At 43.1% G+C, this 21,598-nt stretch overlaps 1 protein-coding gene across 1 annotated transcript; it reads left to right on the forward strand.

Annotated features, from left to right (window-relative positions):
* The first annotated feature begins 759 nt into the window (after positions 1–759).
* On the forward strand, positions 760–4,855 carry EDN1 (endothelin 1). Its single transcript, XM_027745065.2, has 5 exons — positions 760–983; positions 1,142–1,283; positions 2,273–2,431; positions 2,704–2,811; positions 3,574–4,855. Exons 1-5 carry the CDS (start codon positions 920–922, stop codon positions 3,710–3,712), a joined length of 612 nt encoding a protein of 203 aa, XP_027600866.1. The 5' UTR covers positions 760–919; the 3' UTR covers positions 3,713–4,855.
* Positions 4,856–21,598: the final 16,743 nt, after the last annotated feature.

Raw genomic sequence — 21,598 nt, forward strand, 5'->3', positions numbered from 1 at the left:
CTTGCGGTGAGATACAAAGGCAAAGGAGAGGCATCGGCCTTCCCTCCTTCCCTTTACACACCTGCTCACACCTAAAATACGCTCTGTGGCACGGCACCTTGCCTTACCACACCAGAAAAGGGGGATTATACCCCAGTGTCCCACCGCTGCTACCAATCCCAAACCACTTGAGACCCCAGAGCCCACACAGCAGGGCAGGGTCCCACGCAGTCAGACATCCTTCATCCCCGCCAAAGTGACCCCCGTGTCGCACGACCGAGTTCTCCCCCAAGGCAGCAGACTGAGCATCGGGCCAAGCCGAGAGTGCTGAGCCCTGAAGCCCTGAATCAGTGAAGACCTAAAGCCCTGTGTCACTGAATCACTAAAGCCCTGAACTCCCGAGTCCCTGGACCCCTGAAGCCCTAAATCACTGAAGTACTGCAGCCCCGAAACCCCGCGCCCGGGATCCCAGATCCCAGATCCCAGATCCCAGATCCCAGAGCCGCCCTCAGGTGCGATGCGCGGGCGGGGCGCCCCCTGGCGGTCCCCGGCGCGCACCTCCCGCCCCCCGGGCGCCCGCGGCTCCCCCCGCCCGCCGCCGCCGCCGCTCTTGAAGTTTGCAGGCGATTTCCTTTCCAGCCCCGGCCTTATCTCGGCCCGCACGTTGCCGCGCGGTGACTAATAGCAGAATAACATTGTCTCGGGATAAAATAGCGCCGGGGCTGTTTACCCGCTCCATGGGGGTTCGCTATAAAAGGGCGCCGGGGACCGCCGCGCCAGCCAGACGCGCCGGGGCGCACCGAGCCGCACCACGCAGGGCACCCGCCGCGGCGCTCGGTCCTCACGCCGGGAGACACTTTCCGCGCTTTTTTCTCCACTTTTATTAATTTTCCCCCCTTTTCCACACCCCAATTTTCCCGTCCGCCCTCCGCCGCCTGCTATGGATTATTCCCAGATGATCGTCTCGCTGCTCTTCGTGCTCTGCCCGGGGCTGCTGCCGGCAGGTAGGTGCCGGTCCGGTGCCGCTCGCGGGGGAGGTTGCGGGGCCGAGCCGGGCTCTGTGCCCGGCTCCGGGGAGGGATGCCCGAGGGATGCTGCGGAAGGGGATGCGCGTTTGCCTAGCCTTGCCGTGGGTGCTGAGCTCTGCCGCTCTCTCCCGCAGCCCCCGGAGCCGAGGTGGACGCCGCGCCGCCCCCCGCCGCCGCCGCGCACCGCCGCGCCCGGCGCTGCTCCTGCTCCTCGCTTCTGGACGAGGAGTGCGTCTACTTCTGCCACCTCGACATCATCTGGATCAACACTCCCGAGTGAGTGGAGCGAAGGCGCTTCGGCAGTTCCCCAGCTCTGGGTTCCCCTTTGGTTAGGAAAGAGGGAAGGGAGGGGAGCGTGAAGGGAAACATTAAGAACCAAAAATCCCCTGCAGAAAATGGGAAGGGGAGGAAGGAATATTTCTTTGCACACTTTCTCCTATTGCTTTCCCCCCTCACCGCTCCCACTTTTCTACCGAGTTTAGCAACGAGACTATTCACCGAGAGAAAGCAGACAGGATTTGACCGCTTAGATTGAGCAGATAGCTCCTAATAGCCCTAACACACCTGCTTTCCTAAAATCTGGGCAGGAGTATTTCCTTTGGGTGCTGCTTAGCAAAGGCTGCAGGATACTTTTCAGTATGAATCAGAAGCAGACAAAATGCCAAAGGCATGATTTTGCCAGCCTGAATTTGACCGCCTTTCTTTCCGACCAGTTAGGAGGCTGGAAGGCATACTTTGACACTGGGGGGCTCCTAGCTCCCTTTTGCTGCTCTCTGCTGCAAATTAACACATCCCACGTATTAACGGGATCATGCATAGTACCCATCTCTACTCTCTCCTCACCAAAAAGTAGTGAGCCAGAGCCTAACCTAGGGCTGCAAACACTGGCTGTGGTGATTTGTTCTGCTGCTGGGTTTCTTATGAGTGCAGAGGACTTGTTCCTCACTTTTATTGCTTCTTTCAGTGTTGGCAGTTGCCAAAGTTCAAAGAGATGAGGTTTCATTGCTTTCTATTGCACAGGGAGGCACAGCAGCCTTGTGAAAACACAATTAAAAGGTCATTATCCTTGTCAGTAGGCATGCTAATGAATACATTGCAGGATCATCAAAAGCATTTGCATTGAAATTGTGACTAAGGAGGCATTCCCAATCCCACAACCTTTACTCCGGCAATCAATCCCATTGATAAAACTGCCCAAAATAGCCAGAGTGCTTTGAAAACACAGAATTATTTGAATGACTTTCATGTTGTCCCTTTGATCGTAGGAAGACTGTTCCATATGGTCTCGGAGGCCCTTCTCGATCCAGAAGATCACTGAAGGACATGGTGCCGGAGACACTCACTGAACCCAGCAGCAGATGCCGATGTGCAAACCAGAAGGACAAGAAATGTCTGAACTTCTGCCAGACAGGAAAAGATCTCTGGTGTGTCTCTTGTTGCTACTCTTTAAAAGGCAGTGCATGTAAAAAGGATAGATTGTGGTACACTTACTCATTTTGGCACTTGCTGAGCGAATAATCTCCCCAAAGCCGTGCCTCCTACCTCATAGTGCTCACACTGCTATGATACATACTATGGTTTGGCCCAGAAAGATTGCTTATTACATGCCTTGAGAAGTGGTTGGTGAGATGTCTCACCTTGTGGACTGCAGACTTGGTTGGTTTTTTTAATAGCAGCACCTTTTCACTTTCAACAGGGCTCAGTCCACTGTGGAGAAAACCTCACATCACCGCATCAAAGCCGGCAAGTGCATTGCACCCAAATGCATGAACCGACAGCTTGCTGACAGCAAGAAAATGAAGTGGTGAGTTTCTTCTCATCCCATTGTAGTTCCCCGAGGCAGCAATAGAGAGCACAGTTCACCTGCCTTCAGGTCATCATGGGCTTAGCTGGTGATTTCAGCTTGAGAGTTACAGAAGAATTAGTGGGGATATCTTGACAGCTTTTCTACATGCACTGAGTTTTTAGCTTGTGAGGAAAAAGGTGCTGAGCTCCACCTAGCATCCTCCACTTTGCATTCACTGGTCAACCATATGCCCATGTAAAAGTATGGCAAACAGAAGTTTGCCCATACTAAAGAAGGCTCTTTAGTTCTGCTTTCACAAGCAGAAAGGGATTTATGGGAACAAGCAGCCTGATGATTTTGAGTGAAACTTAGGCCCTGGAAGTCTTAAATAATTTTTTGAAAATGGGGCTTGCTTGCTTAATTATGTGAAAAATATACTCTTTCATTGGAAGTAGGATCAGGTTTTAGGTAAACAAAATAGCCAAAAAGAGTAACACTGGAAACCTCTTGACTGGATACATGCTATTTAAGGAAGTCTAGAGCATCTTTATTTGAGTGAATATTTTAACTTATATTGATGTTTGCATTGAAATTATGAATACAATATTTCAAGTGGCTTAGGTTAGCCTGATTCTGACAGAGGTATACCAATTAACAGTTTATGAGGATCCCATGGCAGAAATCTAGACTGAGGTTTATTTAATCAAAAACCGAATGTTTGCACACTGGAGAAGCATCTTCATTGTCACAACGATAAATGTATATTTCTTGGTTTTGCAGGCTGGAAGCCATTGGTAACAGTATCAAAGCTTCCTTCAGTATTGCAAAGCTGAAGGCTGAGCTCCAGAAAGGACAGAAGCTCAAACATAACAGGGCGAACAAGAGGCAAAGCATCTGGGAAAGCCTGAAAGCATCCTAGTGGGAAGATCACCTGAATCTTTCTCCAAAACGTTTGCTGACAAAGCATCACCAAAACACTCTCTTGATTCCAACATTCCAAGATGGTGAAGGGCCTCTCTGTCCAAGTGTTTGCCCAGCGGAGCAAAATGATAAGGAGACCCTGTATTTGGAGGTATAAAAACAAAGGATTTTATAATTTTTGGAATTCAGATGGATGGGTTGAAGGGAAATCCACAGTCACATACATGAAAAGACATCTGTCTGAGGAAATATTTGAATATTGCTTCTGGAAACTTACCCATCGGTTGAGCAGCTTTCAGAGTCTACATCAAAAGCATCTTGCAAGGAAGACCTCACAGATGTGCTTAGCAAGGACAGCAAGCAAGATCTAAGTGTACAAACTTCAAAGCGAAGAACTCTACCTTTTCATTAAAATGCAAAAATGAAAGCCACAGTGCTACTTTAATCAGGACTTACTGCTTATATACATGTCTACCTCGCATACTGTTTGTTGCACTCCTTCTAGAGTATTTTTACACCTTGTTATTGCCTTTACTAATCAGCTGCAACCCTTTGTCTTTTTCAGAAGTCTAGTTTACTTGTACGACCAGAGTTATCTGAATGTGGGTTAGACACTCTGGTTGTTTGCATAGTCAAAGTCCTTTGGTTTTGGATACCAGAGGACTCTTCAACGTAAAATAAAAGTTAGAGGATACTACTAAGTTTCCCATAACAAGGATATTTGGCTAACTGAAGTTCTAATAATAGAGGTTGTTGTGTCTCACATGCCACTAAAAATGCATTGAAGTGGGGATGTACCAGAGGCTATTGTGAGATTTATTCAGGGCCTTTTTTGCTGGAAATAAACTTAAACAAAGGGTTGTTTTGAATTAAGTCAAAAGGCTAATATTGGGTGAATGTTTATAGCAGTGAATTTGTTCACATTGTTGAATTTGCTGACAGGTTGAATTCTTATGTGCTTATTTTTTGTGTCTTGTATTTATATTCACACAAGTTCTTCATTATATTTACCATGTTGAATACACATTGAAGTAGGCCATATTGGTCTATGCATGTTTTATGTATTTCTGTATGAAATTGGGAAATGCTTTATGCCTATCAAGGTAAATATCTTTGGAAATAAATATTTTTAATTACTGTATTGGCTTGTTTTTCCTTAGGCTGTGGCTCCATGATCATGAAGATAGATTGCCCCACGTACAATGCTGACCTAGGTGAAGTGTGTGCACATGACTGCCCTTCTCTCAGGTTAGCCAGACCATGGCACATAAAGTTTGTGCCAGATGTGAGACAGGAGATAATACTTGTTCTCGCTTCAAGCTTACTTATCCAAACTTTATGGCAAACTTTGAATTGGCCAAAGTAATTTATCTTGCTCACATGGCTGATGCCTTTTTCACTCAGTAGGACGAATTCTAATGTTGGATTTACTCTACCATTAAAATATGGGCAATAGGGGTCTGGGTATAGATGAACTAGAGGATAAAATACACACTCTGGATGCTCTATGGGCTCTCTTGGACTAGGAGGGGTTATATTACTTGTTACCATGCTATCCTCAGAGTGTCAGCCCAGCCCATGCAAGTTTAAAGATGGAGACCTCAATGGAGCTTCGATGGGGCCCAAACTCAGGAAAGAGCTAGAGAAATAGTTAAATTTTTACATATCTCCAAACACTGTTGTAAAGTAGTTATACCTAGAAAGATGCTTAAAGCAAATAAATGGATTTCATCATCTCTGATCCTATAGGGAAAGAAAAGTACAAGACTTAATCCATGAAAAAAAATGAGTCTGGGACTTTTTAAAAACAAACCTTTACAAAGAAATACAATACAAGGATTGTGACACAAGCACTGGCAGTCACTACTGAAAATTTCTGAATTTCTGGATTTCTTGTCAATATTAATTTATTTGCAGCATTTTCACACCCAAACACTCTAAGGCTGCATAAACCCCATATCATGTTTTCTTCACACTGTTCTGCTGTGTATTGGAACAGTAATTCAGTGGGGACATGGCATTGCTGACAGTCCTGGTCTGACAGGAGCACCTAGCCCAGGCAGTGGGAAGGAGTTGGGAGCTACTGTGCTTCTGCAGGGCAGGATGCAGCCCCTGGAGCTGCTCTTTGATCTCTGCATCACCCGCACTTAACTGCTCGGGATGTGCCTGGATCAGTGACCTCTGTCAGGCGTGAAGAGATCTCACTAATGCTCCCTGATTTCCCATTTCTTCTCCTACCAGTGGTTGCCTTTGGCAGGGAAAATAAACAAGCAAGTAGTTAAGGCGCTACCTCTCACTCAGCCAAAGTGACAGGCAAGCAGGTGGTGTGGGATGTCCCTGCTAGGGAAGGGACAGCATCCCATCCCAGTTGCTCCTGTTTTTTCTTCCAGAAAAGAGCATGAGGAAAGGATCAGTTCTGGGAGTGGAGCAGCACTGCAGCAGTGTCTGTGCTGTTATTAAGGCTGGCTATTTTGATTTTGTAAGTGGCTGAGCTAAATGATGTCATGGGTGGGCTTTAGTAGCCCATATTCCTGGCTAGCTGCTTAAACGATTCTTGAGAGACCATCCTAAAAATAAACCTGTTCCTCCTAGGGTTTACTCTGCTCGTGCTTGGACTCAAAAGCTGGCTTCCATTCTCCTCTCCTTCCCAGGAAACTGCATCCACTGCTGGCTCGTGCTGCAGCTTTGTGTAGTGATGGGCACCCACTGGCTTTTTGGGTTAGGCACAGTTCCCAGCATCGTGCAAAGTAGAGTCCCACACAGCACTGAGCCTGAGTGGCAATGCAAAGAGCCCAGGAGGCAGGGGATTGCAGGCTTTGGGAAGAGTGGCAGAAGCCATTTTGTGCTGTCCAGATGGCTTCAGTGGCCTGCTGGTGTGCAGCAAGGGTGAAAGGGGGCACACCTCTGCTTCTGCCTCCACCTTCACTGTTTGCCTTCTGGCATAGAAGCATAAACTGCAGCTTACTCTGGTTTGCATTAATGAGCTGGACCAAAAGCCAGAATTTAATAGTCTGTTTGCCTCGCTGAATAAGCAAAAGGGAACGTGATGCATTTTATCTTATGGCTGGTTCATATACAAGTACCAGAGTCTGCCCCGGAGGTTTACTCCCTCTCAAAGTGAGCTCCACAGCAGAGAGAGATTCAGTAACTCAGGCTAGAGCCCCCAGTGAAAAAAGAGAAGCATGGTATGTGCTGGGTTTTATGGCACTGAACACAGAGCAGTGTAAAAGTACATTCTTACTTATAATAAATGACCTGAGTGAAAAAATGTTCTACCTGAAGCCAATGGAAACATTGTGCTGACTGCAAAGGCAAGGCTGCAGAGTAAGAGCTCTCGTTCTTCTAACTAGAACTAATCTCACTTCTCTGAAAAAGTGAACCTTTCATGACTGTGATCTATCTCATTTTTAAGTGAGAGGTTCTTATAATCCGTGAGGAAATTTGAGAAGGATAAAGGGAAGCATGTAGAGAAGAGGGCCACCAGTTTCCAGTGTGGCTGAAAATACACCTGACATTATGACTGAAATTCCAGCTCAGATCAAGCTCCATTCCTTAGCTGTTACCAAAATGTATCACCCTCCTCTGAATTTTCCTGGGTTCAGCATGGTAATTTCTAAAGTTACAAAAAGTTTCACAGGAAAAGACAACTATTCCCCAAAATTAAGCTTGAGGTACTTATTTTTATTCAATGCTGAGTGTAATTTTTTCTTTCTCAGCTGGTTTATTTTCATTTTCACTGGATAAAGGCTGTTTTGACTATAGATCAAAACGAGGTATACAATAAAACAAAGCTTTGACGTGTGAGTCAGGCTTCAAGTCAGGAAAATACTACAATGCTACTGAAATTCTTTCCATCTTATCTACATAATTCTGACCTAATTTTTCCAGAAATGGCAACTCTAATCTGCACCATGTTATCATAAACTGCCCCTAAATAATTCACGCAGGATGTCCTAATGTTGCCTATAGAAGTTACCAAATACCAGCCTCTTTGTTCACGTTTCCTTACATTAGGATAAATTTAGCCACCGCAACACACTTCTGTATTTACAAACACAGAATGAGCTGGATAAACCACTGTTTGAATGCTATCTGATGTTTACTTTCTTCACACTCAACTGTTTGCCTCTGTGTATATAAAACTGTATCAATTTTGACTTGGCCTGCATCAAAACACTATTATTAGGTTCCTTGGGGAGAAATTCAGCTTCCATCCTCAGCCAATGCCTTTATTTAATGTACTATTCTTCCTTCGTGACCTAGGAAACAGAAGGACGGACTTTTTGATTAATTAGAGGAGAATGCTTGGAAGCTGTGATGCTAAGTGTAAGTATGCAAAGAGACTGAAAGCTGCAGATAAAGTACAAAGATAGTGGCAGGATCGTTTTTCCTGTGGTAAACATCGTGAGAATGACATTTCAAAAACTTAGCCAGAATGGGTGTTCATGTCTTTCTTTATTTTATATCTCTAATCAAATCTGAGCTAGGTGAAAAATGATAGGGAAGCCTATTTTGCTCAATATGGTTAAACAATCAGTTGGTATGTCTCAAGAGTGTGCCTGAGACAAGCTCCTCTGCTCCGATCGGGTCAAGGAGACCTGAATTCTGCCTGAAGTCCACTGATCCAGTCAGCCAGCCAACAATTCCCTCAGCTTTAGAGGCATCATTTATGCCAGTGCAAATGAGAGCAGATTTGACCTAGAAAGGCTTCCTTCTTTCTGGTATCACTGTGCTGGGGACAAATAGACACTGGTTTGCTGGTGCTAGTACAGGCCTTCAGTGGCTCTTGCTGTTCGTGGTCTGGGTTTGGGGTGTTTTTGTTGGTTGTTTGGCTTTTTACTCCCTGCAAGCATTTCCTAGTAATAAATTAGATAAATTTCACTTTGGTAAGCAATGGGGCAGTTTGCCTCTGGCTCAAAAAGCTGCATTCATGGATGAGCCCCGTGGAGTTTGTGGTTTCATTGACCTTACCAGCTATTTTGGGGGCTGCAGAAATGATTTGAGTTCATCAACTGTAATTCAAGCCCACACTGTTGTTGTTGTGTTTTTCCCTCCAAGGAAATAAAATAAAAAAAAACAACCCTAAAACTAACTTTTTTCCTAGCTAAAGGAAAAAATGTATGTTATGTGCCAGTCACTAGAAACGAATCCAACTTCTAGTCTGGTAAGAAGAAAGTAGCACTGTATTTTGGTCATATATATTGGATTTACATTTTCCTCTGCTTTCTTCACCTCTTTTCACAAACACAATTCAACTGAGGACTTGGTGAAGTGTCCATCATGAAAAAAGGGCCAATGCTCTTGTGCAAAGGTAGCCACATGTATTGATGCATTGAATGTTTTGATGGACCAGAACTTCTTTCTCATCTTTCTTTCAGTCCTATTGTTGCAAGAAGTCTGTTTTTCTTCTGCTTCATATTTTAATCTTCTCTTATATCTAACAAGTGTGAAACAGTGATATTCACAAACTAGACAGCAAACTAAAGTGGACAGAAAAACTGGACAAATGGTACATGTTGTATTCTTATCAGAAATGTGCAGGCCTTTAAGGTATGTATTTGCCTGTGGGAGGATTTCTCTTGAGTAGCATAAACAAGCACAGAACAAGAACCACGATATTATATGCTGAAGAGGTGTCTTGAGAGCACCCTGTGGGTTTTTCCCTCATGACTGTACCTCTCAGCTGACCTCAAAGGAGACTGTCTTTCCACACACAAGGACTACCCAGCACATCCATCAGGCAATTGACTAAATTATGAGACAAGGCAAACAGGGATCAAAGAACCCATGCTGCTGAAAAGAGTGATCATCACTGGGCTGCACAGAGCCTGCCATGCTTGATGCAGCTGCCAGCATACTCTCTGGGAGACAGGAGAGAGGGTGCCTGCAAGTTACAAGCCACACCAGCAGCCCTGATCATTCCCCTGGAAATGCAAACCATCCTTCCCACGTGGCTGTGGGTTCACTCTGGGTAATGCTGTGTGGGTGGCTTTGTGCTCCTTCCATACATATTGTCTCAAAATGACCCCACAGGTTTTATCAGTACCTTATAGCAGATTTTTCTGAGAAAACATCTCAGCTGGGAGGCCTCTCCAGTCATCTCATCTTCCCTGTGAATGGACTAAACTGGCATTATTCAGATGAGTTTGGAGGAACATCCCTTATTTCACCAGCCCGACGGTTTTACAGTGTATCAGTCATGCAGCAATAGCCTACAGCTGTGAAATCCACCTCAGCAACAGTCTATGTTTCTTTCATGTAATCATAAGAAGAACATTTTCTTAATTTTCCCAGAAATTTTACTCCCCTACATTTCTAAAATCTTATGGCTTTTCCTGAGAACTTGGCCTGCTGTTTTTCCTTCTGGGTCTCTGCTCACTATTATGTCATTCTCGGTACACATTCAGCTGGACACTTTACAGCTATGTGCTTTCCAGTGGCTTCCAAATGTGCATTAAGGCTGTTAATTTAATTTTACTTCACCTTGAGTCTGCTTCATCATAAGCACAAGGATGTCTTTCATCTGGCTGAAAAGCAAAGTGCTCGTGAGTGCCGTCCTTTGCCCTGAATTGGCAATAGATTATGGATTACTGATTCCAGTGTTGACCCTTTAGGAAAGTCAGAAAGTTGGCTGGATATTACTATATGGTAAAAATTTATTCTTTGAACTAACCACTTTCTGCTGAGTAATCATTTTTCTCCACAGACATTTCTATAAATGTCTGTACATGCACAGGGGTCAACTTTCTAAGCAAACTTCAGTCTTTCCTGTATTTTTATTTTCACACAAGTATTGCTGTGCTGTTTTTGTGGCCAAACATAACTTTTGTGAGCTGCTTCTATATGAAGCTGTGATAGTAGCTGTTTCTTCAGCCTGCGATCCGTGAACGCCTGAAGAACCATGAGATGTAATTAAGGGATGCAAGTTCATATGTGCTTTATGACAACCTACATATGTGAAATTCCTGGAAGAGTTTGCACTTCCACTGGAAATTTTTTGGTGGCCCACATTACAAACTAATTAAACTTGTGGTTATCCATGCAAAGTAGGTTTGAAAATAAGTTGCAAAATGAAGCTGTCAGCAAAGGAAAGTGCAGGATTGAGTCCAGCCACATAGGAAATAACAAAGATACTTTTATTATAAAAATATGATTGTATTAATACATTATCAGGTACTGCAAAGTGTGTGTGCAATCAGGTACATCAGGGAAAATTTGAAGCATTTACCAACCCTGTATGTGTAGCTGTAAGCATAGAAATGTGTGCACATGCAGTGTAATGTATTGCAGTGAAGGTCTTTTCAGTGTTGTACAACACATTTTGGATCTACATTCCACTGTCAGAAAACTCCAGAATCAAGGGGCTCTCTGTCTCGATATCTGGGGGTTTTTTTAATCCCCATTTAACCTAGCAGAGTTCTGGTCAGTATAGCAAAATTCCGTGGGTGCCCTTGTAAAGGATGTCGCAAAGGGTGCAAGTGTTCTTAGCACCCTTCCCAGGCACTGCTACACGGAATGGTTGCTTTTGCCCAGGCTTCTCCTCTGTTCAATCAGGTCATGTTGCTTACATGTTTGTTTTTTTCTTTTATTTACTATGAGGTCTATTGCGAGAGAGTATATTTGTCCTCAGTTTTCCCTCTCTGGACAGCACAGCTGGGAAGCTCTGAATGGTGTACAGGCTAATTAAAAACAGACCACAGGTTTTGGTTGCTTTTTTTTTTTCTCCTTCTTTTTGTTGCATTCCAATTTGTTTAGCTGCGCGGCAGGGATTTGACAGGGACATTGTTAAGGAGACAAAGAACCTGTAGCTGGAGTGACATTAGTGTGCTAATTGATGCCTCCTTTTCACCTGACAGCCTAATCAAATTGGATCAGGTATCAGAAGGACTAATGAAACATTGGAGAACATGAAATATTTAGCAAATGAGTGACCTGCACATCCTACCTAGCCCTGTCTACAGTCACAACTTTGCAGGGGAGCTGAAGCAGAACTACCCTTCTATCTCCACCTGACAAGCTCAAACAACTGATAAATTACCAGAACTAATTGTTGCCCTGACAGGCCTTTGATCCCTGGAAGAGTTAATTTATAAATGATGAGCTCCTTTTTCATGCCACTGCTGATGGAGCTGTTGAAATAACTATAAAATCAATAATACCTGAGGTCTGGGGATGCTTTAGTTTTCTTCCATTTATTCAGGAGACAGTTCAAAGTATTTGCAAATGCTCATTTCCGCCTCTTCCCAGCACCTTGCCCAGAGAACATCAGGCATTGCTGCAGGAGTGAGGCTTGGTAAGGGCAGAGAGAGAAAGCATCTGAGAAGCAGGTCAGTCTAGATGGCATCGAATAGGAAGCAGGACGGTCCTCAAATCTTACTCCCAGCTCCTTGGGATGGTCTCTCTAGGAAGAGAAAACTGTTAAAAACTACTGCAGCAAGGCAAGGTGGGAAAATTTTGTGTGATAAGCAGCATCATGGGGAATAGCAGCACCTTCAAGGTGGCAGTGGAATAGAAATCCTACTTATGGTTCCCAGTATCCAACCCCTACAGGGAGCCCAGCTGGTCTGTTTGTGAGGACATGCTGCATCTTCCAGAGGCAGAGCTCATGACTGTCTGCCAGCATACATCTTCACCTGTTGCCATCTGGTTACAGCACAGAAGAGACATGGGGTACAAAATTCTGCTATGGCCTCACCTGCATGTGGCCAGAGTCCACCCTACCCAGCAACGACTGTACTTTGCTCAGTGCAAATCTGGCTTTGCTCATCTGGAGGAATGAGCCAATATTTAGTCAAATAGGGTCCCTATAGGGGAGGTCTCATGTACAGAATTTGGTCCCAGACCTGTCCTGCAAGAGCGTGTCGTGATCACCACATGATGAAGAACCTAATGGAACCTCATCCTTGAGCTGTTTAAGCAGGTTGCTGGTGCTTTTACAGCAGAACCCTTTACAGAGCGTTCAGGATAGTCCAGAGGTCATGTTTCTCTTACACAGTCATTTGACGGCTTCTTTTTTATCTCTGATGAGAGAGCATTTGTTAGAAAAATGAAACATCACAACTCAAGTGTGTGCATAAGGCTGGAGCTACAGGAAGTGTTGACTGATGCTTCACTTTCCATTCTCCCCTAAAAAGCTTGTTCACAAATGCAAGGTTTTGTAATGAGGTTCAGTGTGGTTATTGCAAGGCCATTTGGGGCTTGGCCACCAAGGCTTGTCCACACCACAGGCAGAAGAGGTGCTCCCTAAGAGTGAAATTCCCCTCTGGTGTCCTCCAGACTGAGGAACACTTGGACAGCATCACAGCATCTGTTACAGAAAGGAAGAATGGAGACCTTATCAGCTTTAAATAGGTGTTACTAGCAGAGTGAAGGAAATGGCACATGCACATGGCTTATACAGTGAAATCCTGCACTTGTCCACACAAATCCTTTGCTGTCTTACTAGCCTTAGAAGTTCTCCAGACCTTCAGCCTATAGTAGTATGCAGGTGATCCATAGGGAGTTTTTTCTCCGGGCCACAAGGCCTCAGGGCTGGGAAACTTGATCTGGAGGACAACCCTAATCACCATGCACTCTAGGGAGCTACACCTTAAAGAGGCAACAAAACAGAGGTGGGAATGATGCAAGAGTGAAACGAGACTGAAGAGACTCAGTCTGCACAGCCTCTTGTGGCAAGTTACTTTCTGACCCTAAGGGTGTCATGCAGCTACCAACAAAGAACTGCCTTCCAAAACAGAAAGGGCAACAAGAATGCACCAAAATGAGCAGAGAGCTGGGTAATCAGTTCAAAGTTCCCAACCAGGTATTAATTTAGTAGCAATTCAATACTGTGGAATTTATTCTCGGTATGCTATTCACCCAAAGCCAGTATGCTTCCCAGCTGAGTAAAGAAGCAGACACATTTGCAGATTAGGATCCACTAAGCAAGCAATGAGGGTGGAGGAAAGGAGAGTTACAGCCAGCCTAATTTTATGAGAAATGGTTAAGTGCAAAAGTCTAGGGGATATTCTCTAAGAAAATGAGATTGCTCCCAAGACATTATGCTATAGGTAAATGATAAAGGAGGTGGGGATGAGCCAGGAGGACAGGTTGATATGGAGAGGTCAGAAATAGGATGGCAGCAAAATATACAGGAAGGATCTACTGGCAATGTGGAGACACAGTGGGAAAAAAATGCCTAGTTTAATCCTACTTGATTTACATAGATCATCAATGCACCAGAACTGAGAGGAATTTTTCTCTGGAGACATCTGACTTTCTTCTTTGACCTTGTGAAGGAGCCTATGGAGGAATATCCTCACGGAGTAGCATTCAAGGGATGAAACCACATTAAACAGATGGAAATGTATTCGGTATTCAATTTTCTTACGGGAAACACAAAATTCTCACAGAAGAAGAGTAGGACAGTCATTTATCAGTTGTTTTCCCATAGATAAATAACAACCTTCTGGTATGTTTTAGAGGTAAGCAGGAGCAAGATGCACTGTATAACAGCTATTCAATAAACTGAAGGTGTGATGAAGGAAATAGCATAAAGGAAACTCTTGGCAGAAGAAACTTGTCATCTTAAGCTGAGTTTCTAGGATGGGTGTCATTGCCATGAATTAAGTCTAGGACATCCTGAGGAGGCAACAAGACAGAGGGAAGAAAGAAGTGAGAGAGAAGGTAGGCTGAAGAGAATTTTATTTCCATGAAATGTTGAATGAGGCAGTCTGACCTATCACCCTCACATCGCTGTGCTGACTCAAGAGGAAGAGATTACTAGTTTCAAATATCATACTGAGAAAAGAAAAAAAAAGAAAAGAAAATTTCTTCATGCTTTTTTCTGACTTAGTCAGCTATTTGAAGAGCTTAGAACACCCAGATGTTATTTATATCGCACACTTCCAGGACAATTTTTCATTGGGAAATCTTCTCTGAAAAAAAAAGGAGAAGAGTGAGGTAATTCAAGGACAAGTTTCAATAATAAAATTAGTGGAAAATAGTAATTTCAGTGTGATTAGAAAGGATGTAGAATCAGCACTGGACTGTCGATCTCGATAGCATCAGAGTATACGCAAGGATCTCACTGTAGATCAGTTCTCACTGTACTCACTCTCAGTTGGAAGAAACCTTGTGAATGCCTTCCATGTGTACTACCATCAGAAAGTCAAATTATTTAGACAACACTGGCCTATTTCTCAATGTAAGTTTGGCTGGTGAGAAAGTCAGGATGGGTCAGCTGAAGTTTCCAGAGTAGTATCAAACACATAGGACAGAACAGGTCCAAGCCCGCTATGCTCTACCCTGAAATATGTAGATGAAGAATTATGCTAGCTTTGAGCCATGTGGGTACTCAGTGAAACCTAATTAAGTGACTTCAGTGCTGAAGAGAGAGAACAAAGTTGTGAGATAGGGCCACCTTGACTTGCATCGATTTCTCATTAATGTTTGACAGCAGAGGGTACTGCCTGCTGCTGCAAAAAAATATTGTAATGGCAAAAAATATTCTCCTCAGGTCTCTAATATTCACAGCCAATCCCATGTGAGAACGTGTGTCTCTTGTTCCTTTGGATAAGCTTAAATACTTTTTTCTCTTCACTGGATGAGATGATAAAAATACAGGTAACTTCTAAATTGATTTTGACCTTTCACTGCAGACGAAAACAAGGAAGAGGACAATAGTCTATCTCTCGTACTCTTATGAACAACTGTACATAAAGTTTTGTTGGCTTGTCTCTCAATTCAGAGACCTGTATTCAGCTGCAAAGGTGGAGCAAGTTTAGCTTATCTCCTGTCTGTTTAATGAGCAGTTTACCTGGCAGAGATGCTGCTCTCAAGTTTACTCGTGTTTGTGTTTTGCAGCATTGCAATGACACAAAGAGCTCTGCTGAGGCACAGGGAACTCTGTTACTCATTGGTGGTTGTTGTGTAGAAAAGGCTGAGGCAGTGTCTGTAGACACTGAGGTAGTGTATTGAATGGAGAATAACAGTAAGGACGGCACTTGCTAAAAGTGAGTTTTCCAGTCAGGCACTGTCTTCTAGCACATCCTGGGTAAATGGTTGCACTGGTACAAAAAGCAAAAGAAGGTGGTTAGAGGGATAAAAAACATGGTCCAACCAATCCAATTTCTGAAATGTTTACAACTGTGGGAAAGGGAAGAAGAGAAAGATAGACAGGGATGGCATGGAAGTTACACACTAAGATTCCAGATGTGTCATGAGAAGTCCAAAGTACTAGAGATATATGCTGGCTCTACATGATGGGACTAAAGCCCCTTAAGCAAGCCCTGTCCCTGTTGTATTCTTCAAGCCCCATTGACTTCAGTGGGACTTTGGCTTCTGCAAAATAATATCAGAGATGACTTTTCATGTGGGCTTTGAAAATTCATTGAACTGGGGTGCAAAATCATGGGGAGAGCTAGACAGACTTAGCCCCCTAGTGAAATGCACAGTTACTAAGAATTAATGTAGCCTTTTTCCAGCTGCTGATATTAAGCCTTCCAAAATTGTCTGAGTAATGTTAGCATTTTGGCAGTGTTGATACATCTCTCTCTCTCAGTTTATTGATTTATCTTTCAAAAACTTAATATTGCTAACACACTCATAACAATTTGCCGTTCTGTTCCAGATAGTAACAAGTGACAGGGATAGTCGATTAAGTTGAAAGGGAGATTTGAGTCTTCAGCCTTGGCCCTTAAATGCTTGCAGTGACATCTTAGATGTATGTAACCATTTTTTTCTGGTAATATTTCAGTTAAAGTCTGATTCAGACTAATTTGTTTGGGAAATTTTATTTCAAACTCTCATTCTTCCTGCACGGTTTTGCTGGTTTGCATCACAAAGATAGATTTCATAATGTAATTTTGCATTCAGATATAAATGAAAACTGATGTGCAAAGCTGAGTGAGCCGAAATGCTTCTGTGTTGCATCTCCAATGTGCAACACTATTATGGGAAAGAGAGAACTGGTGAGAAATGAATGCTGTCATAAAAGAAAGATTTCAGTACCAGAGTCCTTAATTTGGAACAAAGTAATGCTGACATAAGACACAAAAATATTTTCCGTTGTGAATCAGGTGCCTTGGCCAAGTTCTGGAAAGAACTGAATTCTTTTTCTCTTTATGTTTGAAAACAAAAAAATGTACTGTTATCAGGACTTGACATAAAAATAGACGCATTTTATTTAATGTGTCAGCACTCGCTTCTTTTACAGCTCTGCAGTATTCTGTGTGTTTTCTCTGACTTGCTAACTAAGTTTCCAGTGCAATTGAGTTACAACTCAAGAACTTGATATTCAAGGTTCCTAAAAATTTGCAATTTTGTGGTATATGAATGCACCATCTGTTCTTCCTAATAAGTAGCTATTCTTAAATCATATTTTGTATGGTTTCTGCTGTTCTTTGACAGAGGGTCTAGGAAGCAGCTTAGTAAACTCTGACACATCAGACAGAAATAACTTCAAAAGAGTTTTGATATATGTTTCCCTCCAAATACAGGAGTATTCAGTCACACTGATTTATTTACAATGTATGTTGTTTAGCAGACATTGACACACTTACAAGGTAGAAAACTCGTTTTCAGTGGTTTATTTCACAGAGCTGGTGCATGTTTTAAAATAAAATACTTTTCATTAAGTATTTGACTCTCTAGGAAAAATAAAAGCCTCAAAGTTTGGTTTTTGAAACATTTTTAAAATTTTTTTGGATGAAATGGAAGAAACAGACCTTTTTCTTCCAGGACTCTCTTCTATGTCATTAGTGTCCTCTATATTATTTTCCTACTATTTTCCTTTTCCCCCAGCAATTAAATGGTTAAATGGGGGGAAGAGGGGAAGGAAACAGGAATAAAAGTTGAGAACAGAGAAGGGAGAAAAGTTTCAGTCCTGATTTGTTGTTAAAAATAGGCCAGCTTGTTACAATGACCATCTCCCTTGTTGCAATTACTGGTGTAGCAACAGCAAGTTTTCAGAGAACTGATAGGAAAAAGTCACTCTATTGCCACCATGCCTCAAGGACTCCACTCCTATTTTAGGTTGTCTTGATAATTTTACCTAAGTAGGCAGGGGAGACCTGGGAAGTTTGATTTGGAATAGCTATGCAAAATGCAGCTTTCTGAAGATCTCAGTTTTTGGAGAAAATGAGAAAAACTAAGGGTTCAATCTTGCCTCCCCCTTTTTCTCAACTGGCTGCATCTCTCAGTCTCTGGGAAGGTACCATCTCTCCCCTACTGCAGTCTTCATCCTGTGCTTTGTCCATCTGTTTGGGATAGAGTCAACAAATACATGGCAGCTGAATTCCGCATTGAGAAATGCTCTTGCCCACAGGTCCTCAGGGATGCCCACAATTGGCAGGAGTGGCAGGCAGCCCACCACACCAGCAAAGGGACCTGCTCAGATCATTCTTCAGGGACATCAGAGGACTGGGAGGTGTGTGGAGGAATAAATCAACGGATAGCTCAGAGAACTGAAGAAGTGAGGCAGGGATGGAGCATACTCATCTACAGATTGAGTTGCAGCTCTGATGGGAACCAGACATGAGACACTTGGGAAAATTAGGGCATAGAGCATCTATCTTTCTCCAGCTTGCCTGGAATATGTAATTTCCTACGCAGCCTGCCATTTCACAGCTGTGACTTTTTCATAGTGTTCTTTTCAAAAGAAAACAGGTCTGGCCCCTAAAAAAGATTTACCACAATCCAGCCCCAAGTGTCCCCCTCTAGCTGGTCTCTCTCTATCTTCCAGCTGTCCATCTCTTGGTTTTAATGAACTGAAGCCATAACAAAGTCCAGACAACACAAGGGCAATTCAGTACTGGATTTCTTTCAACAATGCTAATTCCTCTGGCCTTTACAGGGGCATTGAACCAGAAACACACCTCAAATGGGTAGAGGGTAAAACAACCCAAACAAACAAGTAGGGGAAACAAACTAGAAGGTTAAAGAAAAGATAACCTAAGCTTATTCTTGGGAAAGTAGAGTGTTTTCTTCCATCTCAGTTCACCCCATGGCCAGGCAGGTCAGGACTGCTGGTACTGGGTAGCTCACTTATGAAAACAAATATTCCCTTGTTAGATAAAGTGCCACGCTGTTGATATTCAATGCCTTTTCAGGTTTTAAAGCTCTCACCACCAAGTAAAAATCATCCAGGCTAATTAGGATGTGCAAGTTTTTTGTCCTGGTTGTGTTTTGTGTACCAACATACATGTAAGAAAGCAGGACCTCCAGGAGGGTGCAAGAACATGTGTGAGAGAGAAAGAAGAGGAGATGAGCATGTCAATGCACAACAGACGAACGTGTCTATGCGAGCAACAAAAAGAGATCAAGGAGCCTTTTCTTATCATTGAAGATATATTAGAAGATTTCTTCTTTTAAAGAATGATCAGGATGACACATGATTTAGAAATAAGGACAACAGGGCATTTAATTTCTATAACTCATTCCACTAAGTTATATAAATCATGATGCCTGTTCATGACTTAGTCTCAAAATGATGGAGAGAACAGATAAGAACACACATCAGCAGCTTCTGCAAAGTGATACTCAGAGCTCTAGAGTTCCTTCCCAGCTGGAAGTCAGGCATACCAAGAGACACTGTGTGTGCAGTGGGAGATGCTGTCTTACCTGGAGGAAAAATGCCATAAACTACAGCACAGGTTGAGTATAGCAGCGGTACTGCACCATCTGCCTTTGTACAGCAGCTCCTGGCTCCCACCAAACCCAAAACTGACCAGAAACTGGGAAACAAAAGTTGCTATCTCTTATAGACACCAACCACAAAATACTGTGACTCATAGATGATTGCTGGCCCTGCCGGTTGCTGTTCAAAATCTGGCCAGCCTTTGGCAGCCCTGTGGCAGATTGCCTGCTACTGCAGGGCATTATCTTTGGGCTACCCATAATTTTTGGACAAGAACTGACTCACTGTTAAGACATGCTCTGCAATCTGTAGGAAACAAAGTGTCAATCCGTGCCTGAGATCATCAACCCAGTCTATGTAGGCAGAGGAAGAGCTCTTGAGTTAACAGTTTAACTCTTTCTCAGTTCAGCTTGGACCTGACAGAGTATCATTCAACCAAATTATTTCTAATGCCACTGTTGGGTTTCCATCGTACTCTTTCTTGCCAAAAGAGGACTCTTCGGGATACACAGGCACGCACTATTGTATAAAAATCAACAGTCCTGAGTAACATGCTCTAAGGGACTCTGCTTGAGTGGGGAGGTTGGACAAGATGACCTCCAGTCTTCCCTTCTAACCTTGGCTGTTCTGTGACTCTGTGATCTACGAGCTTGCCTAGAGACTCTTCAGGTAAATCACTAAATCCAGGGAGCCTACATGTAAAACTGAAGGAAACAAAAGACCAAAATCACTTTATTACAGTGCAAGTCTACAGCTGAGCAAAGGTTCTAGGTTCACAGGTAGGAGGATTCATTCATGCTACTAACTACATTTCTGAAAGGCATGCATTGACCAAGAAAAAAACAAAACCCTCTAAAAATAGGAAGGAAGCTCTTCTTCTCGAATGAAATATACTATTTTTATACATCAGAAACCAAAGAATCACTGAGGCAAAATAGCACCCATGTAGTTACTGAGCAAAACAAACCAAGATGTTAATTAAAATTATTTTGTTTCTAGCAATGAGTGCTTTTATGTTGATAAAACCCATAAACAGGGGCATATGCTGGAACCGTGATCCCCATGACACTCCAGTTTTACACATCACGTGCTGACATAGTGCTGCAGTACTAACTGGCACTAGCAGGGTGAAAAAATAAGGCTTTTCTTATACAGCCCCAAGTTCCTACAGCTGGCTCAGATGTATGATACCACAAAAATGTAAGAGAGACTCAGACCTGTTTCTCTTCACTGTTTCTCCAGGATGTATTTGTTGGGCATGCCCCAGATGTGTTTCTAGTGAAACACTAGTGCTAGTTGAAGGCCCAGATGTTTCCTTGCCTCTTGCTGTCTGAAGTGAGGCTGACAAATTCACTTGTCTGTGCCAATCTGTTGAGCAGCAAGCCTGCTTACTGCCAGGACAGCTGAGCACAGATCTGAGATCTGCCGGGAAGAAAACTCCTAACAACTTCCTCCTGTCAGAAGCCTCAAACCCTAAATCTTCTTGCTCAGGAAGTGAGGAGGAGTAGCTTTTGGTTTTATTTCCCTTATTACTCAGTTGTGACCTGATTCTCCATTAAAAAAATAATTATATTTTTTTCAAATGCTGCCCTTAAGTGGAAGTCAGCGCTGTCAAGAAGATGTGCAGAGCATGTACCTAACCACAAGCACATGCATAAATACATTTGCATGCATTTATACATACTTAAGTATACATATGTGTGTGTGTGTGTATAAAAACTGTATGCATTGGGCCTGACCATCAGTTCACTGAAGGAAAAAGGTTCTATGTCTTGGAATGTGTTCTTGCAGTTATTCTTTAGACTCCACTTGGACCAGGATTCAGGCACTTACCCAGCTGTAGCATGAACTTACTAGTGACCAAAGGGTTTATGAAATAGCTAAGGCAGAGTAGTTGAAGTGCAGAAACCTGGAATCCATAGTATTAGGTTCATTTATAGAAGGAAAATTAAGGCTTCTTCATTAGAAACATATTTTGCCATTCCTGTCCATCAACCCAAAAGCAACAAAGGTGTTTTGGAGGTCTGCTGTTTACCAAGGATTCAACATGTCCCCCCGATTTGTACACAGTAACAGTGGGCATTCACATGAGGACACTTAAATAATCTGACTTCAGACTTGTTAACTTCTGCAAGCAGATGATATCATAGCTACACATATTTCTTAGGAACACCAGCAAAAATACAGTTGTTCCCCCTCTTGAAGGCCCTGTTCTGCAGTCTCTATAGATTTAGTCTTTAGTAAAAGTTGTGGTGAAATCAATAGGTG

Source organism: Pipra filicauda, unplaced genomic scaffold (genome assembly GCF_003945595.2).
Source record: "Pipra filicauda isolate LSUMZ 115617 unplaced genomic scaffold, ASM394559v2 scaffold101_size5749837_pilon, whole genome shotgun sequence".
NCBI classification, from domain to species: Eukaryota; Metazoa; Chordata; class Aves; order Passeriformes; family Pipridae; genus Pipra; species Pipra filicauda.